Source organism: Cebus imitator, unplaced genomic scaffold (assembly GCF_001604975.1).
Source record: "Cebus imitator isolate Cc_AM_T3 unplaced genomic scaffold, Cebus_imitator-1.0 Scaffold297, whole genome shotgun sequence".
Classification (NCBI taxonomy): Eukaryota; Metazoa; Chordata; class Mammalia; order Primates; family Cebidae; genus Cebus; species Cebus imitator.
In genome coordinates this window covers 1,836,728-1,864,146 of record NW_016107612.1, presented here as the reverse complement: position 1 = coordinate 1,864,146, position 27,419 = coordinate 1,836,728, and the positions used below count along the sequence as shown (strand labels likewise).

The 27,419-nt window shown below is 51.5% G+C and overlaps 1 protein-coding gene across 8 annotated transcripts in view; it reads left to right on the top strand.

Moving 5' to 3' along the window:
* Positions 1-27,419, top strand: part of NLRC5 (NLR family CARD domain containing 5) — a 111,866-nt gene that overhangs the window by 28,881 nt on the left and 55,566 nt on the right. For 7 of the 8 annotated variants that reach the window (XR_005196041.1, XM_037729303.1, XM_037729305.1 and 4 more), the window contains 18 exons: positions 1,164-1,470; positions 2,720-2,779; positions 4,279-4,347; positions 6,187-7,861; positions 8,918-9,001; positions 9,148-9,231; positions 10,623-10,706; positions 10,843-10,932; positions 12,769-12,828; positions 14,896-14,961; positions 15,438-15,521; positions 17,334-17,417; positions 18,400-18,489; positions 21,340-21,408; positions 22,199-22,267; positions 22,997-23,086; positions 23,800-23,883; positions 25,636-25,725. Coding sequence is in view for 7 of the 8 variants with exons in the window: in XM_037729303.1 (XP_037585231.1) it covers positions 1,176-1,470; positions 2,720-2,779; positions 4,279-4,347; positions 6,187-7,861; positions 8,918-9,001; positions 9,148-9,231; positions 10,623-10,706; positions 10,843-10,932; positions 12,769-12,828; positions 14,896-14,961; positions 15,438-15,521; positions 17,334-17,417; positions 18,400-18,489; positions 21,340-21,408; positions 22,199-22,267; positions 22,997-23,086; positions 23,800-23,883; positions 25,636-25,725 (3,227 nt within the window). In the remaining variant the exon portion in view is untranslated. The remainder of the gene's footprint in view (positions 1-1,163; positions 1,471-2,719; positions 2,780-4,278; positions 4,348-6,186; positions 7,862-8,917; positions 9,002-9,147; positions 9,232-10,622; positions 10,707-10,842; positions 10,933-12,768; positions 12,829-14,895; positions 14,962-15,437; positions 15,522-17,333; positions 17,418-18,399; positions 18,490-21,339; positions 21,409-22,198; positions 22,268-22,996; positions 23,087-23,799; positions 23,884-25,635; positions 25,726-27,419) is intronic. The other variant, XM_037729304.1, reaches the window with a different exon arrangement.

Genomic DNA, 27,419 nt, shown 5'->3' with positions numbered 1-27,419 from the left:
AAAAAAAAAAAAAAAAAGGAATTCCAGTTCAAAAGGGAAAATTTTGCTTAGCGAGGGAGGTGATGATCTGTATTAACTAGGATTAGAGTTCACTGTGAGTAGCAGAAAGCACTGAACAACAGTGGTTTAACCAGAATGGAAGTGTATTTCTCTGCCATGAAATAGAAGCCCAAAGTCAGTGAGTACAAGGCAAATGGGCAGCTTTGCCCTCTGCCTTCCTCAGTGTGGCTTCTACCTCATGATTCAATATGGCTGCCTAAGATCTAGCCATCCCATCAACATTCCAGCCAACAGGAAGGAGCAAAGAAGAATAGACAACACTTCCACTTACATTCCATTGGCCAAATTATATGGCTACATATAACTGCAAGGGAGACTGGGAGACAATCATCTATTTTAGATGACCAGAGAATGTTCGGTAGTTCTAGTATTGAGGAAGAAGGGAAGAGCAGATTTGGGGAGACAACTAGTTGTGTCTGCCATGAGGTTAGCTCATACTAAGAGCAGCGTAAATGGTTCATGAAAACAAAAATGAGTAAAGCATCCTCAGGAGACTGTCCACAGGGTATAAACTAGACCATTCCAGAGAGCCAGGATGCAGGTACAAATGGAGGAGGCGGTTCAGAAGAAATAGACTGATCTCTGGAACTGATCCCCGGGCAGAGACATGAAGGCCTCATGGAGAGCCCACTTCCCTGCCTGTTTTCTGCTGTTCAGATATAGGGAGCGGTTCTTGACTATTTGACTTCCCCAGAAGCTCCCCTATCCCCCAACTTACCTTCACCAGATCACCCTCCCCCTAGTTCACCTGTCCCCAACTCACCTGCCCTCAGGTCAACTGTCTCTCCAACTCACCTGTTCTCCATCTCATCTTCCTCCCAGCTCCCCTATCCCCCAAATCACCTGCTCCCAATTCACTTGTCCTCCAGCTTACCCGTTCCCCAGCTCATCTTCCCCCCAGTTCCCCTGTCCCCCAGCTCACCTGTCCCCCAGCTCATCTTTCTCCTAGCCCTCCTGTCCCCTAGCTCACCTGTGCCCCAGCTCTCCTGTCCCCCAACTTCCCTGACCCCCAGCTCACCTCCCCACTAGTTCCTCTGTCCCCCACTCATCTGTCCCCAGTTTACCTGTCCCCCTTAGCTCACCTAACTGCCCTGTCCCTGCAGGGCTGGCTCCTCATGGACCCCGTTGGCCTCCAGCTGGGCACCAAGAACCTGTGGAGCTGGCTGGTGAGGCTGCTCAGCAAAGACCCAGAATGGCTGAACTCCAAGATGAAGTTCTTCCTCCCCAACACAGACCTGGATTCCGGGAATGAGACCTCAGATCCTGAACAGAGAATCATCCTACAACTCAGAAAACTGCATGTCCAAGGTCTGGCCACCTGGCAGTCTTTCATCCACTGTGTGTGCATGGAGCTGGAGGTGCCTCTGGACCTGGAGGTGCCGCTGCTGAGTACTTGGGGCTGTGATGATGGTAAGGGCAGGTGTGAGAGATGCAAAGCAGCTGGGCCAGCGCCCAGGTCATGGGGATCCGTGGGTGGGGTGCCAGGGACCCACCTGAGTCACAGAGAGGGTGCAGCCAAGCCAGGATCTCAAGTCTGCATTTCTGGGAGCTTCCCAGAAAAAATTCCCTAATGCTCCCAAATCTGATGGGGCCTGGAGGACCCCTCCTTCCACCTGGCTTCACTCAAATTGCTCAGGGAGATAGAATGCAAGAACAGAAAGGATTCAGTGACCGCTTCCAGCCCCAAAATCCCACATAGCCCATAATGCCCAAGAGTTGCTTTTCTTTTCTTTTTTTGGTTGGCTGTTTTTTATTGTGGTTCTTTTTGGATTTTTGTTTGTGTTTGTGTTTGTTTTTGTTTTTGTTTTTGAGAAAAGCTCTGTTGCCTAGGCTGGAGTGCAGTGGTACAGTCATAGCTCACTACAGCATCCAACTCCCGAAATCAGGCAATCCTCCCACTTCAGCCTCCCAAGTACCTGGGACTACAATGGAACTATAAGTGCACACCACCCACATTAGGCTAATTTTTCATTTTTATCTAGAGATGGGACATCACTATGTTGCCCAGGCTGGTCTTGAACTCCTGGCCTTAAGTGATCCCCCTCTCTTGACCTCCCAAAGTGCCGAGATCACAGATGTGAGTCACTGCACCTGGCTAGAGGTTTGTTGTTTGTTTCAGAAGCAGTCACAGGGAGTGCTTTCTGCCCTCAACTGATAGGTAGTCAGGTTAACTCTGTTCAGTTCCATGGGCATTTCCTGGGCCCCTTCTGTTTGCACAGCACTGAGGGGAAACACAGGACATTGAGGGGCAACAGTGTCCTTGGAGAGAAAATGGGAACTCACTTAAGAACTCTACGTCAAGGCAACTTCCAGGCAGAATGTGGGAAATGCGAGGGGCGGGGTGGGGGGGACACATGCACACATGTACACACATATTCAGATATACACAGTGCATATACATGTGGGTATATGCATAAACCCATATACATAGGCATGCACACCTGTGCACACACTTGCATATACACATATTTCTGCCCACCACTGCCTTCAAAGCTCACCACCACCTTTTCTCCACAGCAGATAACTGAGTGTTCATTTTATTTCTCCTTTGCTGGGTACCCACCCTGTGGGATGAGCCTGAGCCAAGCACAAGGCCAGAGCTGGTCCCTAGCATCCCATGACAGCCCCGTAGCACATTATACTCTCCCCTCTCTTGCAGAGCTCACCAGCCAGCTGAGAGCTGAAGAGAAAAGCCGACGTGAATCTCAGCTCCATCATGGTGAGGACTGGAGTTGCGGGGGCAGGAAGGGTGTGGTGAGCACTGTTAAGTCCCCACCTCCAAGCTGGTGGTGGCTGGTCACAGCCATTTCTCATAGGCCATGCTCCTCACCTGTCCTTGACCAATTTGCAAGTGTGTCAAGCCCCTAGCTATGTCCCCCAGCCCCATCTCCTCCTCCTGTGACTTTCAAGGCTTTAGCTTGTCCCGTTACCAATTCTCAAGGGTCTAACTTGAGCCCCTCAGGAAGCCTGTTCTCACTCTCCTGCCCCCAACTCGCATGGATTCATCTCTCAGACCCAAAGTGTCAGGCTTCTCAGGGAAACTCTAACCACCCCCTCCCCATTCGTACACCTTGGACTTGACATTCACCCACAGCTGCTGTCTTCACTCACGGAGCCTTTGACTAATTTTCTGAAGGAGCTCCGAAGGCCCAGTGATCAACGACCACCTACTGATTCACGGGTCACCCTTTAGTCTCAGCACCTTGATTTCTATAGAGGCACTGACTTGACTTATCACTGCATGGCACTATGCTAATGGAAAACCCACCCTGCCATCCCAGCTCCCCAGTGAATCAAAACTACCCAAGTCCCTGGTCCAACAGGCCCATCTCACTGAGCTGGCATCATTGTCTCATGGCTATGACCAGATCTGATCGATATTTGACAAGTGAATCCCTTTGTAGTATAGAATTTATTAAGATATTGAAGTGCTCTTGAACTGGCCCCAGCTCCTAGCTGGGCGAGGAGCCCAGGGCCCTGCTCCAGGCTATTCTGACTGGTCACTGGTGCTTAGCTATAGGAAAACCCTGCTTGACTTCTTAAAATTATCTCCTGAGTCCTCTTTCCTTTCTCCCTCCCCTCCTTTGTCAGTCCCCTTCCTTCTTGTGTTCCTTCTTCCTTTTTCAAACTCTTCCAGAAAGGTATTAAAGTGCTTCTTGAAAATCCACGCAATGAGACAAGACTCAGCCATTTCTCATAGGCCACGCTCCTCACCTGTCCCTGACCCATTTGCAAGACTCCCTATTAAGTAAGGGAAGTGAGGAAGTGAGGGTGATAAGGAATTGGGATGATAAAACACTAATACAGGAGGGAGGTTGCAGGCCTGGCCAAATTCACTGGAAACTTGACTTTTATAACCAGTGGTGGCTTCCATAGAGCTTGATCCTTCCCTGATGGACAGACAGGCATTTAGTACTTGGGGCTGAGTGTTTCTGGGGTCTGCTGGCTGTCGGCCCTGCTCCCTGCATCCTGGATGGTAAGATTGCTGGGCCCAGAACATTCACCTTCCAATGGGGAGCCTAGAAGTCCCCTCTGCAAATAGAAGCTATGTCAACATGATGCACCCTCTGCCTGCTGCCTGCCTTTCCAGTACCTGCATGTGGGTGTACTTGGCTGCCTGCCACCTGTCTGTGGACTGGAGCTCCCCAAAGGTTCTGGGTACCCCCTCAGCTCAGATCCCCAGACCCTGCTCCTGCACCACTTCCTTTGCTCTTTCAGGCCTCAAGCGCCCCCATCAGAGCTGTGGGTCCTCACCCCGCCGGAAGCAGTACAGGAAGCAGCAGCTAGGTGGGTACCAGTGTGGGGAGGAAGCTGAACAGAGAGAGGGGGTTGCCTGGGAGCCAGGACTTGGACCCTGCACCCTGTCCCCAGCCAACAAGCCTCCAGAGGCCCAGTGACTCTCATCTCACAAGCTTCCAGGAGAGAAGGACTGGAGGTCCTGCACAGGCAGAGGCTGGGCCGGCAGTGAAGGGCCTCACCCATTTGGCTGCATGGGGCTTCCCTAGGGAGGGCTCTGCTGAAGGAGCTGGAAGCACCATACAGGTCTCAGCCTCACCGTCCAGGCTTTTCCAGGGACACACTATGTCCTCAGTGTTGAAGTATACCCTGGGAGGAGACCAGTTTGGGCATGAGTGGGGATGGGGAGTGGTGGGGAGGCCTGGGAGAAGCACCCAAGGCAGAGGCCCTGCGGGCCCATGGGGAGACATGGAGCTGCTTAGGGCAGGCCAGGCCAGTGAAGGGGAAGAAAGGAGACTTCTCTCATTCTTGACCAGTTCTCAGGATGGTCCTCGTTCTCCACCAGTTGTCCCGCTAACTGGAGCCCTCTCTGCCCCCCACTGCCACCAACCATGGCTATAACCAGGGGATTCACATCCACTCAGAATAGGCCACTACCTTGGCCTCTCCCCTTAGGGTTCCCACAAAAGCAGACCCAGCCCTTTCCTTGGGTCACCTGAGACCTCTCAATGACCCAGGAATTAAAAGGTTAGTGTCTGGCCAGGTGCAGTGGCTCATGCCTGTAATCCCAGCACTTTGGAAGGCTGAGGTGGGTGGATCACCTGCGGTCAGGAGTTTGAGACCAGCCTGACCAACATGGAGAAACCCCATCTCTAATAAAAATACAAAATTAGCTGGGCATGATGGCATATGCCTGTAATCCCAGCTACTTGTGAAGCTGAGGCAAGGGAATCGCTTGAACCCAGGAGGTGGAGGTTGCAGTGAGCCGAGATCGCGCCATTGCATTCCAGCCTGGGTAACAAGAGCGAAACTCCGTCTCAAAAAAAATAATAAATAAATTAAATAAATAAATAAATAAATAAATGGTTAATGTTTGGCACTGTAGGGGCCCAGCTCCCACAGTTCTGATTGGTAGTGCCTAGGCCCACAGGTTGTTAGAACTCACCCTTAGGCATTGCGGAACTGAAATATTGGGAAGAAGCACTGGGGACCCAGATATCACAGGAAGAGGTTGTTTCAATAAGATGTGGCAAAGGGGCCAGGCGTGGTGGCTCACACCTGTAATCCCAGCACTTTAGCAGGCTGAGGCAAGTGGATCACTTGAACCCAGGAATTCGCTACCAGCCTGGCCAACATGACCAAACCTTGTCTGTACTAAAAATACAAAAATTAGCTGGGTGTGCGGGTATGCACTTGCAGTCCCAGCTGCTCGGGAGGCTGGGGCAGAAGGATCACTTGAGACCAGGAGTTTGAGGCAGCAATGAGCTAGGATCGTGCCATTGCACTCCAGCCTGGGCAACAGAGTGAGATTCTGTCTCTGGCAAAAAAAAAATACGTTGCAAAGGAGGTGCCCTATTTCCCTCCCCCCATCTTACTGAGCTCTTACACCATGTGTACTATTGCAGAATGGATAGAACCATGACCCACACTTCCCCATTCCCACCTGCCTGTTTAAATAGCTACCGGAGAGCCTGTGCTTCTTTAGAAGTGAATCCTTCTGGAAGTCTAGGTGGCACAGAACCCCCTATGGTGCTCTTGATAACCTCACCCTCACACCCTCATACATACACAGCTGGGACTAGAGGCCCTCAACAGCCCATACTGGGCCAAGAGGACATGAGCAGAGGGCCAAGGGGTCCTGTCCTCATGCCATGTCCCTGCCCCTTGCAGAGTTGGCCAAGAAGTACCTGCAGCTCCTGCGGACCTCTGCCCTGCAGCGCTATGGGAGCCAAATCCCTGGGTCAGGGCAGCCGCACGCCTTCCACCAGGCCTATGTCCCTCCAATCCTGCGCCGGGCCACAGCGCCCTTAGACAATCAGTGTGGGACCATTATGGGGAACCCCAGGGTGGAAGATGGCACTGATGTGAGCATCTCAGACCTCTTCAACACCAGGACTAACAAGGGCCCGAGGGTGACCATACTCTTGGGGAAGGCTGGCATGGGCAAGACCACGCTGGCCCACCGCCTCTGCCGGAAGTGGGCAGAGGGCCATCTGGACTGTTTCCAGGCCCTGTTCCTTTTTGAATTCCGCCAGCTCAATCTGATCACAAGGTTCCTGACGCTGCCCCAGCTCCTTTTTGATCTGTACCTGAGCCCTGAGTCAGACCCCGATGCTGTCTTCCAGTACCTGGAGGATAATGCTGACCAAGTCCTGCTGATTTTTGATGGGCTAGATGAAGCCCTTCAGCCCTGCTCCAGCACGGATCCTGAGGATCCTGATGGCCCAGGCCCTGTTCTTGCCCTCTTCTCTGGTCTCTGCAATGGGACCCTCCTGCCTGGCTGCTGGGTGTTGGTCACCTCCCGTCCAGGGAAGCTGCCTGCCTGCCTGCCCACAGAGGCAGCTGTGGTCCACATGTTGGGCTTTGATGGGCCTCGGGTGGAGGAATATGTAAATTGCTTCTTTAGCACTCAGCCATCGCGGGAGGGGGCCCTGTGGGAGTTACAGACAAATGGACGTCTTCGGAGCCTATGTGCGGTGCCTGCACTGTGTCAAGTTGCCTGCCTCTGCCTCTACCATCTGCTCCCTGACCATGCCCCAGGCCAGTCTGCAGCCCTCCTGCCCACCATGACTCAGCTCTATATGCAGATGGTGCTCACCCTCAGCCCCCGTGGGCACTTACCCACCACGTCCCTGCTGGGCCTGGGGAAGGTGGCCCTGAGGATCCTGGAGACAGGGAAGGTTACCTTCTATGCAAGAGACATCCCTCCATCCCTGATGGCTTTTGGGGCCACCCACAGTCTGCTGACCTCCTTCTGCATCTGCACAGGCCCTGGGCACCAGCAGACAGGCTATGCTTTCACCCACTTCAGCCTGCAGGAGTTTTTAGCTGCCCTGCACCTGATGGCCAGCCCCGAGGTGGACAAAGACTTACTCACCCAGCATGTTACCCTCAATTCCCGCTGGGTACTGCGGACTGGACCTAAAGCTAAACTGGACCTCTCAGACCACCTCCCCACCTTCCTGGCGGGCCTGGCATCCTGCACCTGCCGTCCCTTCCTTAGCCACCTGGCACAGCGCGGTGAGGACTGGGTGGGCACCAAGCAGGCTGCTGTCGTGCAGGCGTTGAAGAAGTTGGCCACCCGCAAGCTTACAGGGCCAAAGGTGGTAGAGCTGTTACACTGTGTGGATGAGACACAGGAGCCTGAGCTGGCCAGCCTCACTGCACAAAGCCTGCCCTCTCAACTGCCCTTCCACAATTTCCCACTAACCTACACTGATCTGGCCATCCTGACCAACATCCTAGAGCACAGGGAGGCCCCCATCCACCTGGATTTTGAGGGCTGCACCCTGGAGCCCCACTGCCCTGAGGCTCTGGTAGGCTGTGGACAGATAGAGAACCTCAGGTGAGTAAGAGCAGAGAAGAACCGGGGAGGGGATTGGGCTTTTGGGAGAGCAAAGGTCAACTGGTCTAGCAGACCTCTGCCAAGAGTACTGGATAAGAACCTTGGATATTAGAACAGAATGGCCTGCAATGCAAGAGAGGAAGCTCCATGTCTTGACAGGACCTCTGGAGCCCAAATGGATCCCCCTCTTGTCTGTGGTTTCTGGACCCTCAGTCTCTCTCTGTCAATCATGGGCTTAAGTCTCAGATCCAGGCTGTGTTGACAGAGGCTGTTGGACTTTGGGCATGTGCATGTAGCACACACATGCACACTGTCTAGGCCAAAGTGTCTTCATTCCTAAAGTGAACCTGTGACAATAGCTGACTCACATGGTCATTGAGAGAATGAGATGGGATAATGCATGAAAAACACTCTGTAGCACAGTGCCTGGCACAGAGCAAAGGCTCAGTGTGCATATTAGCTAGAGAAAAGGCTAGGCTGCAGTAACAGAGGAACCTCCTCCCCAAATATAGCAGGTTAAATAATGTAGAATTTTATTTCTCTCTCATGGAAGAGTTGGAGGTAAGTGGTCCACGTCAGTGGAATGGCTCAGCTCCACACAGTCATGCAGGGATCCAGGTCCCCACATTTTGCTCCATCATCCCCTTGGGCATCCTATATGCACAGTCAAAGCTGGGTCATGGGCATATTTGTGCTCTGTCTTGGGAACAGGGAAAGAGCATGGAGGAACATGCCAATTCATTAATGTTCAGTCCTGGAACTAGGACACATCCCTTCCACTCACATTCCATTGGTGAGAACATAGTCACCTGGCCACACTGAGCTGCAAGGGAGGCTGAGAAATGTGATCTCTGGCTGGGAAACCATGTTTCTTGTGATAGGTCTGTTGCTGTAGATGAAGTGGAGAATGGGTTCTGGTGGACCATTAGAAGTCTCTGCCATAATATGTATTTGTTACTACTACTGTATTAATCCTCATCTGTCCAAGGGGGTGGCGATGACTTCTCAGCCCTGCCCAGCACTGATCCTCTGACACTTTGCTTCTTCTCCTGACAGCTTTAAGAGCAGGAAATGTGGGGATGCCTTTGCAGAAGCCCTCTCCAGGAGCTTGCCGACAATGGGGAGGCTGCAGATGCTGGGGTGAGGCAGGCCTTGGCGCTGAGAAGGGTCTTCAGCTGGGGATGCCTGGTACTCCCCTCCCTCTCCTTAATCCTACACAAGGCAGATTCCTGGCCTCATCCTTTGCCCCTCCCCATTCGTCTCCACCGTCTTTGCTTACTCTGTAGGTTAGCAGGAAGTAAGATCACTGCCCGAGGCATCAGCCACCTGGTGAAAGCTTTGCCCCTCTGTCCACAGCTGGAAGAAGTTAGGTGAGTGATCTTCAGGAGGGCTCACTGGCTGGGGAGATGAGTCACTGCCGAGGTCCCAGAGCCCCACTGGGGCCTCCCTGGGGCCTGCATGTTCTATCAGAGTCTGACCAATAGTTTTTCAGTGAGATCCAGAGAGGGAAGGCATCAGTCCAAGTACTCAGTAGGGCTGAGTCCAAACACAAGGTTCCCAGAGTTCGCAGAGCAAGGCTTCCGTCATCTAATATTGTGGATCATCTCGGAGGAGCATGAGTGTTAAGGCTCCCTCCCTCTTTCTGTAATCCCAGGAGAAAGGATGGCAGTGGGTAGGCAGGGGTCAGGCACTGTGGGTACACATCACTACATGAAGCACACACACACCTTCACATTTGTGCACACATGTCTACACTTGCACAGTTGCACAGAAGTACACAGGCCTATGCCAGAACATGCCCACTCACAGGTGTGTACTTGCATGCAGCACACACACTCACATTTAGATGCATGTACACATTAAGATGCCAGCACACTCTTAACTAATTAAGCTCATATGCACAAATATACTCCTGCCCTGTGTCTGGGACTGAGTACCACGGGGAGGAGTGGGACCAGAGACCCTCCTCACTGGCAGGACACTGCTAGTTTATATGGCACTTTTATAACATTTAGAGAAGGGATGCCTTCATCCACACAGATGCAGCCTGGCACTAAGGTTCAGGACTCGCTGAGTGAAGATAACAAGTTGGACCACAGTCCAAGAGGTCCCCTTAGCCAGGTATCTGTGAACAGTGATCAGGCAAAGGTTCGGAAGTATTAAACTTGTTGACATTTTTCTTTCCTGGCTATTGAGGGGGACTTTAATTTTGTCTCCCATCACCCACCAATGTTCTCAATTGCCCTCACTCCCATCAGCTCATCTGTTCCCCAGCTAGGAACCCAGGTAGGGCTGGCTTGTGGGCAGGTGAGGAAAGTGAGGTCAGAGAGGAATGTGTTTTGCTTTGGGCTCTGGGTGAGTCAGGGTCACAGCCGAGGCTGGAAGCAACATCTCCAGCATCCCAGTCTAGATTTTGCTAATCACCTGGGGGCCTCAGGCACATCCCAGGCATAAGCACTAGGAGCAGGGTGCTGGGTCTCCTCCTCGTACCTCATGAGGAGGCTGTCAGTTTGTCTTCTAGATTCCTTGAGCCAGAAGGCAAAAACGTTCCCATGGGAACTGAATAAACACAGAAGTGAGGCCAGCAGAGGGTCTTTCTTCCTAGCTGTGCCTGCTGGAATCCAGAAAGCAGGCCACCAGCTCTTTCTTGGCCCCTGTCTTATGTCTCCCACATGAGCATGGCCATTCTGTCACCTGCCAGCTGGGGCTTGCAAGTGCCCCAACCTCAGGGCAGAGGGACTGGGCCTTGGTCTCCTTGCAGTTTTCAGGACAACCAGCTCGATGATCAGGTGGTGCTGAACATCGTGGAGGTTCTCCCTTACCTGCCACGGCTCCGGAAGCTTGAGTAAGTGGTCTTTCCACTGCCCCTGAAGCCCAGTCCTCTCTATGCCTGAGTCACCCTACTCCCTTGCAAGGCAAGGAAGGTCGGGGCCCACGGGATAGGGGATTCCACTCCTGACACCTTTGCCATAATCATGCAGCCTGAGCGGCAACAGCATCTGTGTGTCAACCCTACTCTGCTTGACAAAGGTGGCAGTCACATGTCCTACCATCAGCATGCTGCAGGCCAGGTGAGCCAAAGGAAGGGGATTTTGGCCTTCAGGGCCTTGAGAAAAGGGGAGGGGAAAGTGGGATGGGAAATGGAGGAGGCCCCTCATCTGCAAGATCAATCTTTGTGTGCCCTACTGTTTTACTCACAATTCTACCTTCACAGCTCTACCCTCAGAACCTAGCTCAGGCTTGGCACCTGGTACTTGAGATATATTGAATTAATGGATGAATGAAAAGATAGATGGATGGATGATTGGATTGATGGATCGATGGATAAATGGGTGGCTGAAAAGATGGGGTGGATGAAAAGATGGATGGATGGATGGCTGAAAAGATGATGGGTGGATGAAAAAATGGATGGATGGATGGATGGATGGATGGCTGAAAAGATGGATGGATAGATGAAAATATGGATGGGTGGATGAAAAGATGGATGGATGGATGGATGGATGGATGGATGGCTGAAAAGGATGGATAGATGAAAAGATGGATGGGTGGATGAAAAGATGGATGGACGGATGGCTGAAAAGATGATGGGTGGATGAAAAGATGGATGGGTGGATGGATGGATGGCTGAAAAGATGGATGGGTGGATGAAAAGATGGATGGATGGATGGATGGCTGAAAAGATGGATGGGTGGATGAAAAGATGGATGGATGGATGGCTGAAAAGATGATGGGTGGATGAAAAGATGGATGGACGGATGGCTGAAAAGTTGGATGGGTGGATGAAAAGATGGATGGATGGATGGCTGAAAAGATGATGGGTGGATGAAAAGATGGATGGATAGATCAATGGGTGGGTGGGTGGGTGGGTGGATGAAGGAATAAGTCAACGAGTCTAGGAAACACAGGCACAGCCGAAGGAATAATTAGCCGTGTGTCGCTCTCCATGGTGCTGAACCAATATTGCTAGGTGGGATCATGGGGTGGGTTAGGTGTCATGTTTCTCAATTATAAAAATTTCTATTAAAAAAAAAAAATTCGGCCAGGCATGGTGGCTCACACCTATAATCCCAGCACTTTGGGAGGCCAAGGCGGGGGGATCACAAGGTCAAGAGATCAAACCATCCTGGCTAATGTGGTTAAACCCTGTCTCTACTAAAAATACAAAAATTAACTGGGCATGGTGGCGCACACCTATAGTCCCAGCTACTTGGGTGGTTGAGGCAGGAGAATTGCATGAACCCGGGAGGCAGAAGTTGTAGTAAGCCAAGATTGCGCTACTGTACTCCAGCCTGGCAACAGAGCGAGACTCCATCTAAAAAAGAAAAAAAAAATCAGCTGGGCTCAGTGACTCATGCCTGTAATTCAAATACTTTGGAAGGCCAAGGCAAGAGGATTACTTGAGCTCAGGAGTTTGAGACCAACCTGGGCAACATAGTCTCTACAAAAAATGAACAAAATTAGTGGGGCGTGGTGGTGCATTCCTGTATTACCAGCTACTTGGAAGGCTGAGGTGGGAGGATTCCTTGAGCCCTGGAGATTGAGGCTGTAGTGAGGTATGAACACACCACTGCACTACAGCCTGAGTAACAGAGTGAGATTATTACCTCAAATTTAAAAAGAAAGGGGAAAAAACCTCATACTATTCTTAATTTTTATTATATTTTTTTGTGAAAATTGTTTCTCTGACTTTTTAAAACACTCTTGCAGGATTCATCAAACAAAGACATAGTCAGGATTTTACATGCCTCATTTGAAGCACTTTTGCCAGTTCTGTTATGTTTCTCTGTTAATTGCAAAATCAGCTTTATCTGGATGTTTGAACATTTGTGGCAGAAAAGGGTGTGCCTGTGAGGGGTGATGTGCTGTTTTCCAGTCCTGGGTTCATGGCTTGGTATCTGACCCTGCAGGGAGGCAGACCTCATCTTCCTTCTTTCCCCGCCCATGGAGACAACTGCAGAACTACAAAGGTAAGAAGCCAAGAGGCGGTGGGTCTGGGCCTATCCTTAGGAGCAACTTGGGTTCAGGCAGATGAGGGGAAAGGTGACCAAGAGACTAGGAAGAGCTAGAATATGGGGATTCTTCCTGCTACTGCTGCACTGAGGAATGAATTAATGCTTAGGTCGGCAAAGGATTTTTAACTTCCTCTGGCATGTCCAGATCACATCTGTTCCTGTGGAAGGAAGCATCCCCAGAAGTCTCAGAGGAAGGCAGACCCTTGGGGAGGACACTGTTAGACTGGCATTACTAAATGGTGAAAACTCTGGGAAAACCCTTACAACTGAAAAAAGGAAGAGAGAGCAATTATGGTACCTATGTCTTAGAGTTGTTCTGAGAATTAAATGAGTGACTACACTTAAGGAGTTTAGAGCCCTGCTGGTATGCAGTGGGCACTCAAATGCTAGCCATTCCAGCTGTGCATGGATTCCAGCCTGGCCATCTTGGATGGGCCAAGAAAAGGAAGCTGCTTTTCCATGAAAGACTATCCCAGCTATCCTCCCTGACACTTGCTCTCCCTGGCCAAGACTCGAAGACAGATGGATGTATGCCCCTGAGCAATCTCTTTCCCTTCTCTGGGTCTCAATTTCCTTGCCTGTATAATGACCTGGAAAGGTAGGACCAATGTTGCTGGATGTAGTGGCTCACATCTGTAATCCCAGTACTTTGGGACACCAAGGCAGGAGGATCTCTTGTGTCCAAGAGTTCAAGACCAGCCTGGGCAACATAGCAAGACCCCATCTTAAAAAAAAAATTAGCCAGGCATGATGGTGCACGTCTGTCATCCCAGCTACTAAGGATGCTGAGGTTGGGAGGATCATTTGAGCCTGGGAGGTTGAGGCTGCAGTGAGCCATGATCACACCACTGTACCCAGTCTGGGCGACAGAGCGAGACTCTGTCTCAAAAATGACCCACTAGGACCAATGTCACTTTCCCCTCCAACTGCTTAAAGCTGTGATGCTCAATAGGATAGCCACTAGCCCCATATGGCTATTCAAATTTAAATAAATTAAAATTAAGTAAATTGTAATTTTCAGTTCATTAGTCACATTAGCTATACTTCAGCTGCTCAATGGTCATAGGTGGCTACTGGCTCCCATAGCGAATGGCACAGATGCCAGAACATTTCCATCATTGCAGAAAGTTTGATTAGACAGGCCGGGCATGGTGGCTTATATCTGTAATCCCAGCACTTTGAGAGGTGGAGTGGGCAGGATTGCTTAAAGCTAGGAGTTCAAGAACAGCCTGGGCAACAAAGTGAGATCCCCATCTCTATAAAAAAAATAGCTGAGCATTGTGGTTCACTCCTATAGTACCAGTTACTCAGGAGGCTAAGGTGGGAGGATTACTTGAACTCAGGAGCTTGAGGCTGCAGTTAACTAGAATAGACCCACTGCACTCCATCCTGGGTGACTGAGTGGGACCCTGTCTCTAAAAGAAAAAAAAATGATTAGCATCAGGCTAAAAAGTCTGTGAAACCTGGCTCATAATGTCCTAGCTTCCCTGCATCCCCTAATACTCCCCTGGCCTAGTGGGAGAGAGCATGTGGTTTACCATAGCCTGGACTTACTGAATACAGCTCCTGCTCCTTGCCTTCTGAACCACAGACAGCACATCCACAAGGGAGACCATCACATCATTGACAATAGCAGATTCTGTTTACTAGGCTTCGATTTTACACCTATGCTGGGTACTTGGACATACATTGTCTCATTCAATCCTTCAGGAACCTATGTGTTAGATGTTGTCATCTCATTTAGAAAAAAGAAAAGGGAGCTGACTGCAGTGACTTGCCCAAGGCCACATGGCTATGCATGGCAGAGCCAAAACGTGAAGAAAGGTTCCATTTGACCTCAAACCTTTTGCCCCTCCTGCTCCACTGAATCATACCTTGAGTACCTGCAAGCAATCTTCTTTGTTACGGACTCACTGTGGTTGTGCTTCAGGGTCTTCAGCCTCTAGAAGCCAAGGAAAGAAGCTTGATCTGCCAGGCCCTGGATGCCTGAGCCCAGGCCAATGTTTGATTTGTTCTTGCCAGAGCTCCAGACCTACAGGAAAGTGATGGCCAGAGAAAAGAGGCTCAGAGCAGAAGCCTGACGCTCAGGTACCTTGGAGGGATCTATTGTCTTAGGAGAGGGATATGATGTGGGGAAAAGGCTCAGCGGAGGGAGAGCAGGGGCGGAAAGGATAAAGGGGAAAGCAGATAAGGGACAGAGAAAGGATTAGCCGGGTGTGGTGCCCATCCTGGATAGCCCATCCTGGCATGAATAAGGAGTGTCTGTCATAATAACAATAGCTACAACTTAATGGACCCTGGCTATATATGCTGGGCATTGTGCTAGAAGTTTTATGTCCATTCCTTTAGAATCCCTGTGAAGTACACATTATTATTCCCCTTTGAGAGAGGAGGAAATGGAGTCTCAGGTTAAGTTCCTTGCTCAAGATCAGCCAGATACTAAGAGGTGTGGCCAGGATTATACCCAGGTCTGAGGGCCTCCTGACTCCCCCAGCCCTGGAAGCTGGAGGGGGTATGGGGTAGCCTTCTGCCCTGAGCCCTTCTGTCCCCCACTCCTACCCAAGGCTGCAGAAGTGTCAGCTCCAGGTCCATGATGCAGAGACCCTCATAGCCCTGCTCCGGGAAGGCCCCCACCTGGAGGAAGTGGAGTGAGTATCACGGGAAGCCCTGGGGTAGGAGCCAGGAAACGAGGTTGAAGAGGGTGGGCAGGGCCTCGCCTTTGGGTGGGTGGTGGTGGGGAGGGGCATGCTGCCTCATGAAGAATTTGGGGGAATCGAATCATCGTAACAACTGCTACTATTCAGCACTTGTCCTGGGTGGGGTGCTGTGCTAGGGCTGTACATGCCCCCTCTCATTCACTCTCACATCTGTGATGTAAGCACTGTTACTGTCCACATTTTATGGAGGAGGAAGTTAAGGTACAGAAAGATTAACTTGCTCAAGGCCACACAGGTCAGAAGAGTCTAGGCTAGGGGTCAAGCCCAGATGGTCCGGCTCCCAGCCCCATCCTCATAACCACTGCTCCTCTCTTGTTGATATCTGCCCAGTAGAAACCCCACCACACTTGGCTCTGCCTTCCAAACCACAGCCCCTCAGGGTTCCCCCACAAACCCTCCATCCTTCTCCCAGAGTAGAGTGGGATAATCCTCTCTTTCTGGAATGGAGAAATTCCCATGTGTCCAGCTCCTGGCCAGAGCTGATGAGAGTAGGGCTTGGGGATGGATGGAGGCTCTGTCACATCCCTAGGAGGGGTGCCTCTCTAGGAAACCTCCAAGTGGACATGAAGGCAGAGGATGGAATGCCATGATGTGTTCTGGGGTGAGTGGCCCCACCTCAGGGTAAGACAGATGGGGTGAGGGTTGCCGTGGTGATCACCTCTTGATCCTGGACCTTGTCTCATTGGGAGAACCAGGACAGAATTAGAAGGTGGTTTTTAACAAGCTCACACACTTCCACCTGCCTCACCAGCACTGAGCATGCCCCTCCCCCACTGCCGTCACCTGCAGAAGCAGCCCCATCACCCACCTGCTTACACAGCCACCTCCCAGCCCTCTTGCCCTTCTCTCACATTTAGTCCCTCCAGATGAACCAACTGGTAGCGTTCAAAAATATCCTCTTTTCCTCCACCTTTCTAGTCCAGCTCACCCTCATCTCTTACCTGGATGACCCCCTTGCCTCACTCTCCTGGCCGGCTTCCCTGCCTTCACCCTGGCCACTTCCACCTGGCAGAGAATAGGTTATGTTTCACTGATACCTGCCCCCTTCACTCCTTCCCACAGCTCAGGATAAAGCCCACAATCCAAGAACCCAGCCCCCAGCCTCCCAAGCCCCGTCTGACCCCATCCTTCCACTCAATCTCTAATCCAGACACACTGGCTCTCTTTCAGGTCCTCGTATGTGTTATGCCACAGGGCCTTTGAATGTACTGCTTCTACCACCAGGGACACCCTTCCTCCATCTCTCTCTCCCACCTTTTACCTACTGAACCCCTTCTAGTTCTTCTAGCAAGTAGCTCAAGTATCAAAGAAGCCATCCTTGACTCCCAGGCTAGGTCAGATGCCCCCATAATCATGAAGGTTATCACAAAAAACAATTATGTAGCTTGCAGTATAAAGGAAGAGTTGAGGGTAGGGCCTTGAAGACAGGCTGCCTGGGTTCAAATCCAGGTTCACCCTCGAGCAAGTGCCTTAACCACTCTGCGCTCCATTTACTCATCAGTAAGGTGAGGATAATCAGAGTGCCTACGTCACATGTGCCATGAGGATGAAATAGGCCGATAGTCGTAGAAGCACCTAGGATGTTGCCAGGTATGTGGTATGCAGTCTGTCAGTTTTAGTTATTATCAAGCTTCATTTCTGAGAGTGATGCTTTGGCTAAAGCCAGCGAAGGATGCATAAGTGTTGGGGATCAAGGGAGGACTCCAGCCCCACAATACAGGACATCGGGCCCCTCTGTCTCAGCCTCTCAGGGAACCAGCTGGAAGACGAAGGCTGTCGGCTGATGGCAGAGGCTGTATCCCAGCTGCACATCACCAGGAAGCTGGAGTGAGTTGTCCACCCCACCACTGGGTACCAGGGAAGGCCTTGGAGAGCCCCAGGTGGTCCCTGTGTTCACAGTCAGCAGTAAGGGTGCTGGCCCACTGCTATCCCTGCTTCCGCCCAACTTCAGCAAAGTCAAGATGGTTCAACCACACCTTGTCTTCACCTCTGGCATGAGCCACGGTCTTAGTCCAATTATTTAGCACCCTTACATGTATAAAATGTGTTCATTATACATCAGTGTCTTGCATTCCAATTCGTCTTTGTAGCAGCCCTGGAGCAGGGTGGAGTGGAGTGTCGCACTGGGGAGGCGTCAGGTGGATGCATGCTGGGGTGCTGGGGTAGGGAGTGGTGTGTTCCGGTGGGGGCACAGTGTTGGGGTGAGGGGTGGTGAGATGGAAAGGAAGGCTAGTGGGCTGCTGGATGTGCTGTGGTGTTGCATGGGATGGGGGTGGTGTTTGGGTGGGGGTGTCTTGGGGGTCTTAGGATCAAGTGTGGATTGGGGTTGGGGAGTGTTGAGGTTGGGTAGCAGTTGTGTGGGGCCTGGGCTTTGGATTTCAATCCTGGCTCTGTCACTCACTAGCTTTGTGACCCTGGGAAAGTAATTGAATGTCTCTGAGCCTTAGTTTCCCCCTCTGTAAAATGGGATTACATGAAACCATATATATATATAAAGCCTTTTGTACAGAGTCTGTTACAGTCAGGGCTCAGAAAATGGTGGCTATTTTGTGGATCAGGAAACTGAGTGTTAGAGAGGTGAAAATACTGACTTCTCGCTGTCAAGCTGGACAACTTTATTCTCTGAGTAGGGTGGAGGTGTCATGCATTTCTTGGTTCCCCACATGCACCAGAATCCTTTGGGGTCCCTGGCAAGGGACCCAGGACATCCAGGAGTGACAGCCAGCAAGCTGCTGAGCCACGAAGAGGGGCTAGAGCTGGCTGGGGATGGGGACCTCATATGCTGATGGCTGCCTTCTGCTCTCCACAGCCTCAGCGACAACGGGCTCTCTGCGGCCGGGGTGCATTGCGTGCTGAGGGCCGTGCATGCATGCTGGACCCTGGAAGAGCTGCACATCAGGTAGGAGCTCCCCCAGACCATGGTACCCACCCCCCAACCATCATGCTCTCTCTAAAGCCCTTGGAATTCTGTCTGGGCCCACGCCTTGGGACCGGCAGAAGACAGCTGCTGCTGTCCCGCCCAGACCCATTACAGCCGGTGCCCCTCTTCCCAGCTGTTGCGGGTATGGGCTGCTCACAGCTTATACCTCCTCTGGAGAACTGCCCTTGGCTGATGAGAGCCAGAGATGCCTGGAAGGGTACAACCCTCACTTCCCCCTCCCCTGGAGTGGCCAATGACAGAGGCAGAGGATACAACTCTCCAGCCCCCTTGCCTCCAGTGGGACAGAGCTTCCCGGGGAACCAGGACGTGCTCCATTTGGCTACCCTCAGTCCCTTACTATTTTTCCTGAGAGCAGACCATCAGTCCATGCTGTGCACAAGTGACCAAGTGACATGCGACCCCCAACACCCCTCACAGACCCAGGCTCTGCCACTTGGGAACCCAGTCCTATTTCTGTAAATCTCGCTGTTAAGTATGGGGAGCTGAGGACAGATGCTGATTAATGTGAACACAGTTCCCACTTGGAGGAAAGCCTCATTCTCAACCGAATAGGGTGGTCCCTGCTTTAAACACCCCTCAAGGGAGGAGAGGGAAACCAATTCACCCACGAGCTAGATTAGGAGACCTTGGTTCACTGTATATGATGATTCAATAAAGGGCCCCGAGAGCATTCCGAGTGATGCCCTGTTCACTGCCAGGAACATATACTAAATAAATCCTCATGACCGTGCAAGCACATTTAGCCGTAAGGATGGTCACCTCAGTATTGGTTATAACAGGAAAAAACTGAAAATAACTGAAATGTTTAACCGTAAGATATTAGTTAGACTAAGTTACTTCCAGAGAGCACTAAATGGAACCTTGGATAAAACGATAATATAGATGCAACTTTCATATAGAGGTGTGAAGGGGGTTTATAAAGTAAACATAAAGAAATTCTTTTTGGAGACAGGCTCTTGCTCTGTTATCAAGGCTGGAGTGCAGTGACACAATCATAGCTCACTGTAGCCTCCAAATCCTCGGCTCAGCAATCCACCTCTCTCAGTCTCCCAAAGTCCTGGGAGACATGAGTTGTGTCTTACAGTCATTAGTCATGACTTGCAGTCATGAGTCATGACTTGCAGTCATGAGTCACTGTCCCTGGCAATTTTTTTTAAGTTTTTATAGAGACAAAGCCTTGCTAAGTTGTCCAGGCTGTTTTCAAACTCCTGAGCTCAAGTGAGCCTCCTCCCCTGGCCTCCCAAATCGTTAGGATTATAGGTCTGAGCCACCATAATGGGCCAAGCATAAAAATTTTAACTCATCATCTTAAAAGATGATAATGGCCGGGCACTGTGGCTCACGCCTGTAATCTCAGCACTTTGGGAGGCTGAGGTGGGCAGATCACCTGAGGTCAGGAGTTCAAGACCAGCCTGACCAATATGGAGAAACTCCGTCTCTACTAAATATACAAAATTAGCCAGGTGTGGTGCCACATGCCTATAATCCCAGCTACTTGAGAGGCTGAGGCAGGAGAATCACTGACACTCAGGAGGCAGAGGTTGCCATGAGCCAAGATCACACCATTGTACTCCAGCCTGGGCAACAAGGGTGAAACTCCATTTAAAAAAAAAAACAAAAACATTTTAATAAAGCTTTTCAACATACTCAGTGGCAGAAAGAATGATATAATAATCTGGGCCAGGCACTGTGGCTCACATCTATAATCCCAGCACTTTGGGAGGCTGAGGTGGGTGGATCATCTGAAGTCAGGGGTTCAAGACTAGCCTGGCCAACGAGGTGAAACCCTGTCTCTACTAAAAATACAAAAACTAGTCAGGTATGGTGGCGCGTGCCTGTAATACCAGCTACTTGGGAGGCTGAGGTAGGAGAATCGCTGAAACCCGGGAGGCAGAGGTTGCAGTGAGCTGAGATCACACCACTGCACTCTAGCCTGGGAGACAGAGAAAGACTCTCTCTCAGATTAAAAAAAAAAAAACAAAACAGCATGGTATAATCGGTTCCCATCGATAATAATCAAGTTTTAATAATTACTTGTCACCCTTGCTTCTAGCCCTTAAACAAACCAATGTTCCATTTTTGTAAGAGAAAAACCATCACACTAGAAAATGGAAGGTTTGAAGAACCCCCTCCAAGGTTACCAGGGGTAATCCACAAATACTTTGAGAACAGAGAGAGCACCCACCAGCAGAAGGGGGTAGGGCTCAGCCTTGGGCTAAAAGAGAGCACAGAATTTGCTTTCTTTCAAGACTTTTCAGGAAATGGGGGTTGCTTAGGTAATAGATACATTTATGAAATATCTGTGGTAGAAAAATGTCAGGCCTCGGAAAGCTCACAGGAAGTCAGAGGCGAGTCAGAGGAAGTGGCAGCAGCTGGAGGCAGGGGAATAGCACTTGAGAGGTCCCCGCAGGCCAGGGGTAAAAAAAGACAGGCCCAGCACAGTGGCTCATGCCTGTCATCCCAGCACTTTGAGAAGACAAGGTGGGAGGATCACTTGAGCCCAGAAGTTCAAGATCAGACTAGGCAACATAGACTCTGTCTCTACAAAATATATATATATATATATATATATATATATATTTTTTTAATTAGCTGGGCATGATGGTGCAAGCCTGTTGTCCCAGCTGCTCAGAGACTGAAATGGGAGCATTGCTTGAGCCCAGGAGGTGGCTTTCCAGTGAGCCATGACTGTGCCACTGCGCTCCAGCTTGGGCAACAGAGTGAGACCCTGTCTCAAAAAGAAATAGTGACACAGAGCAGCAAGGGAGCCCCTAACCTCTTGTTTCCTCACCCCTCTTCTCTTCACAGCCTGCTGCACAAAACTGTCGTCTTCATGTTTGCCCAGGATCCAGAGCAGCAGGAGGGGCCCCAGAACAGGTAGGGTCCCCAATATCACCCCAACTCCATGCTCGGTCAGGGACATTCCCCTCTGTACCCTCCACAGCTGGGCAGTGCCAGTCAAATACCAGGGTGACCTGGATAAATTTGTGGAAGTGCGGGAAGTGCGCAGGCTTGGCAAAGGATGCATCCCCAAAGGAATGCATCCAAAGCCAGACCACCTCTGCCTCCTATGGTGCCTGAAGGGAGCCCCCAAGGTGTAGGATATAGAAAGCATGCCCAGGAGTGGGGTAGCCGGAGGGGGATGCCAGAAGACTGGTACCCTCCAGTCTAAACCCAGAGGATTGCCTGGCCTGTAGCTCTGGGCTTGGGGGGGTCATAACTTCTGGATCCCTTTTGCACAAGGACCCATGAGGGTCCTGGATTGCCCCAGCCCAGCACACGGGCTCACCTCTTTGCTCCTGGAGCCCACCCACAAACTCTTCCGTAGAGTCTGAACTATTGAAGGCTCCATTAGAGCTGGGACTGACATCGCTGAAGCACAGATGAGCAGGAGGATGAGATTGATGATAGCAGCCAAGGTTAATCAAGCACTTGCCATGTATGAACGAAGCACCAAGCTAAGGCAGTTCACATACAGTCTCCCAGTGAGAGGCTATGATTTGTCCAGGGTCACACAACCTGGAAGTGGAGATGCCAAATTGGCACCAAGGTCTGATTGACTCTAGGTGGGATGTAGGGCTCGATGGTGGAAGGCCAGGCTGAGGATGGACTCTGGAGATGGCGGGCACAGGCTTTGCTCAGCCTGACCTTGGTGATGTCCTTCCAGGGCTGCATCTCTTGACAGCCTCATGCTCCAGATGCCCTCTGAGCTGCCTCTTAGCTCCCGAAAGATGAGGTACAGTGATGGCCTCCAGCCCCGTGTGTGATTCCAGTCTCCTCCCTTCCCTGCTCAGAGCCTGCTCCCAAACCTGTGCCCAGGCCCCGCGTGCTCCCTGGAGGACACCTGATCCTCTGTGTCCAAGGGTCATGGCCTGGCTTTCCTACCTCCTAACTCCTGCTCAGCCCACCCTGGACAGGGCTCACAATGCAGCCCCCTCAACCACCTTCCCAAGCCCAGGGGACCCCATTCCCCTTAGCTCCCTGGCCCCCAGCAGCTGAGAGGTTGTGGGGACTCTGAAAAGAGACGATGGGGAGCATCGGGCTCCTTCTCTCACGATCCCGGGGCCTGGGGACTCCCATCAGCGCTCTTCTCGCCTTCTTTCCTGGTCTGTGTCTGTCCCAGTCTCCCTCTGTCCCTCCGCCTCTGCCTCTCATTTCTTGCCTCTCTCATCGTGTATTTCTGTTTTTCTGCCAACCTGTCTTATCTGTCCTCCTCTGATGCTCTCTCTCTCTCTCTCTCTCTGGATCTTGCTTTCCTTCCATCTGTGTCTCTGCTCACTTTCTGCCTATGTGTGACATCCTATGGGTGTGGTATGTGTTGGTCCCTCTTTGTCCGTCTGTCTGGGTGCCAGATGCATCCCAGTCCCTCCTCTCTGCCTCTGTGTCTGGGGGGTGGGAAAGCAGCTCCTTCCCACCTCTGTTCATCGGGGCAGGCGCTGCAGGCTGTGGTTTTGCCCCTGGGCAGGCTGACACATTGTGGCCTCCAAGCAAAGCACCTGGAGCAGATCTGCAAGGCTCTGGGAGGAAGCTGCCACTTTGGTCACCTCCACCTCGAGTGAGTGGTTTGTACATTGGAACATGGGTGGGTGGGGCCAATTAGAGTGAGTTAGTGTTTGGTGTTTGGGTTTGGTTTTATTTTTTTTTAAGACGGAGCTTTACTCTTGTCACCCAGGCTGGAGTGCAGTGGCTCAATCTCCGCTCACTGCAACCTCTGCCTCCCAGGTTCAAGCGATTCTCCTGCCTCAGCCTCCCGAATAGCTGGGATTACAGGCACGCGCCACCACACTTGGCTAATTTTTGTATTTTTAGTAGAGACAGGGTTTCACCATGTTGGCCAGGCTGGTCTCGGACTCCTGACCTCAGGTGATTCACCCACCTTGGCCTCCCGAAATGCTGGGATTACAGGTGTCAGCCACCGTGCCCGGCCTGGGTTTGGTTTTTAAGATTTAGATCAACTGTTCTTTCTCTACTGAAATCAAAAACCCCTTGGAGAATCTGGTGAAAGTTGTGACCCTTCCTCCCAAAATACAGATTCCCCATGTCTGACACACTTGGAGGCTCATCCCTGTTCCCCTGGAGATCTGTGAACCTCAGAATAAAAACCTTGGGGAGATCCCAGCTGCCCACAAAAGATCTGCTGAGATCTGACCTAGCAGGCCGGGGCTGCATCCAGTTTCAGGAAGTTGAGTAACTGGAATGCAGGGACCATGCTGCCAGCAACCGAGTCCCTGCTACTGATGCTTTCTCCTTCCTTCTCCCCACCCCCAGCTTCTCAGGCAATGCTCTAGGGGATGAAGGTGCAGCCCAGCTGGTTCAGCTGCTCCCAGGGCTGGGAGCTCTGCAGTCCTTGAAGTGAGTAGCCTGCTAGGCAGAGCCTCTGAGGCTGGGGCTGGGGGAGCATTCTCTGTCCCATCCCCCTCCTTCCTGGGGTTATTGTAAAGATTAAATCAGAAAATGCATGAAAATCGCCCCCAACACAATGGAAGTGCTCACTGAAGGCTATTAGGTGATTCTTACTCTGAGAGTCTGTGACTCAATAATCCCACTTCTGATTCAAGGTTTCACTTCTGGAATCGGTCTCTGCAGCTCTGCACAGGCTCTCTAAGGGCCCCAGCCACCCTGGGGAGGGCAGGTGTGGGTGCGAAGTATGACTAATTAATGGCTGGCAGCCGTTATTCTGGCCCTGGGGTGCCGGGGGGGGGGGGCTGCAGCTGTTAGCTGGGGTGTGTGCAGGGTAGGCAGGGAGGGTTTATACAGCGAGGACGCTCAAGGAGGGTGCCCAGGGCTGCCGAGGAGCCCTGAGTACCTAGCAGAGAGGGCGTGGGAGGAATCCCTAAAGTTTGCCTGCAACATTTTTTTTTTTGAGATGGAGTTTTGCTCTGTCACCCAGGTTGGAGTGCAGTGGCGTGATCTCGGCTTACTGCAACCTCTGCCTCCCAGGTTCAAGCGATTCTCCTGCCTCAGCCTCCCAAGTAGCTGGGACTACAGGCGGATGCCACCACATCCAGCTAATGTTTGTATTTTTAGTAGAGACGGGGTTGCCCCATGTTGGCCAGAATGATCTTGATCTCTTGACCTCGTGATCCGCCTGCCTCAGCCTCCCAAAGTGTTGGGATTACAGGCGTGAGCCACAGCGCCAGGCCCAGACCAGAGTTCTTGATCCCTAAATGCCACTGGTGTTTTGGCTCACAAAGCGCTCCCTCCTTCCAAGCTCTTCTGGGTCAAAGCCAGAGGAGCCCCAGGGAGAGGTCACAGGTCTTATATTCCAGGCTGGCTGTATGACACACACTCTGCTGTGTGACTTTGGGCAAGTTACATCCCCTCTCTGAGTCCCTGGTTCCCAGTCAGTAAAAACATAAACTGCAGGCGTGGCCTCTGCTGGTGGCTACAATCTCTGAATGAGTGCTGTGGCCTATGCCCCACCCTCCACACCCTCTTTTGGTGCAGTGCTGGCAAGGAAGGGCATTGCCTTCATTCCTCTTCAGGGCTTGCACCTGGGAGGGAAGGACAGCCTCACCATTGCAGGTAAATTATGAGAAGACTGGAGGCTTTTCATGTTCTCATATGACCTTCTTATTAGTGTGGACTCATGGGTGACCTGGTGCCTGTGAGGGTCCCTGCTCGCCCGACCACTGTCCTCCTGGGAAGGAAGTGCAGCACTAAATCGTAAATAGAAAATGAGGACAAGTTGGTAGGGAGACCCTGAAAGAAAGGAGACGCCTTGTTCCTGCTTTCTGAACAAGAGATCCCACACTTTCATTTTGTGCTGGGTGCTGCCCCTCCCTTATCAGGTGGGCAAATGGAGGCCCAGCTCCATTCAGAAAGCACTCCTCAGATCCATCACAGACCCAGGGAGCCACTGGGTTCCCATCTCAGCTCTGTCACCAACATGTCTCATAACCTTGGTGAGACTTTTCTTCTCTCTGGGCTTCTGTTTCCCCATGTGCACCCTGAGGACTTGCAAGGGGCGCTCTCTGACCGTCTAGGGTTCAGTGGGTTCTGTCATCTGGAACCAGGGATCCCTCCCCTGCCCTGTGCCCTGACTGCAAAGAGGATGTGTTGGGTCCTCAGTGACCTCCATTGTGCCACTCCTGTGATCTCCAGCCTCAGTGAGAACGGTTTGTCCCTGGATGCTGTGTTGGGTTTGGCTCGGTGCTTCTCCACTCTGCAGTGGGTCTTCCACTTGGACATCAGGTGAGCATGCCTCTCCGCCCCCAGCCCTGCCCCGTCCCCCATCCCGCAGGCCATCCACTCCCACGTTGGCCCCTCATCCATCAAGTTCACAACGACCTATCATCCTCAGCACCTTGGGCAGTACCAGATCCAGAGAGCATGTGATGTGCGTCCACTGAGTGAAGGAATGATGGAATGAATGAACAAGAATGGCCTCAAGGATGCTCAAATTTCTCCAAATTCACCATTAGAGAGTTCATTGACTCTGCCTCACTCATTCTTTGGATTGTTCTCAGAGACATTTAAGAAAACTGGGGGCCAGGCATGGTGGATCATGCCTGTAATCCCAGCATTTTGGGAAGCTGAGGTGGGCGGATCACTTGAGATCAGGAGTTCGAGCCCAGTCTGGCCAACACGGTAAACCCTGTTTCTAGTAAAAATACAAAACATTTAGCCAGGCATGGTGGTAGGCCCCTGTAGTCCCAGCTACTCAGGAGGCAGGAGAATCGCTTGATCCCAGGAGACAGAGATTGCAGTGAGCTGAGATCGTGCCACTGCACATCAGCCTGGATGACAGAGCAAGACTCCATCTCAAAAAACAAGAAAACTGGGAACTTCCTATCTGCCACTGGGGACTCAGGGATCTGTCTTAATTTTGGGAGCTGATGAGAATATAGAAAGGGAGACACCAGCCAGCCAAGCAACCTCAGGCACTCAGGGCACAACATCCATGGTTTTGGGGAAGGTCTGCCTCCCTTCCCCTTCCCTGAGGACCCCCAAGAATGGGAAGTGCCATAGCCGATGGACCAGGCTTAGTTACATACCTGCTGCGCAGCTCAGAGCAGGTCCTAGAGGCTCTCCGAGCCTCAGTTTCCTCATCTGTAAAATGGAGATAAGAATAATTACTGGCCTGGCACAATGGCTCATACCTGTAATTCCAGCATTTGGGAGGCCAAGGCAGGAGGATCACTCGAGCCTAGGAGTTCAAGACCAGCCTGGACAACATAGTGAGACACCCCCCCATCTCTATAGAAATTTTAAAAATTAGCCAAGCATGATGGCATGCACTTACTTGGGAGGCTGAGGTGGGACGATTGCTTAGGCCCAGGAGATCAAGGTTCCAGTGACTTGCGATCACACCATTGCATTCCAGCCTGGGTCACAGAAGGAGGCTCTATCTCAGAAAAAAAAAAAAATCCCAGGCACAATGGCTCACATCTATAATTCCAGCACTTTGGGAGGCTAAGGCAGGAGGATCATTTGAGCCCCAGAGTTTGAGACCAGCCTGGTCAACATGGCAAAATTCCATCTCTACAAAAAACACAAAATTAGCCAGTCATGGTGGGCTGTGCCTGTAGTCCCATCTACTTAGGAGGCTGAGGCAGTAGGATCAATTGAGCCTGGGTAGGCTGAGGCTGCAATGAGCCATGGCTGCACCACTGCATTCCAGCCTGGGCGACAGAGCGAGACCCTGTCTTAAAAAGAACAGCAAAGCAGCATTTCTTAACTCATTGTTTTATTGTGAGAATCAAATGAGAAATGTCGGTAGTGTGCTTTGCATGTGACTTGATGCATGTAATTGTTGGGTAATCTATTTCTTGTTTGCTGAGAAAGCAGCCCGTCCCAGGCCCTCCTTGCCCTGGCCAGTCTGAGTTCTTGCCACTGCCAAGGAAGCTGGTCTTTGCCCATTTTCAAACTGCTGCCTCCTCTCTGCT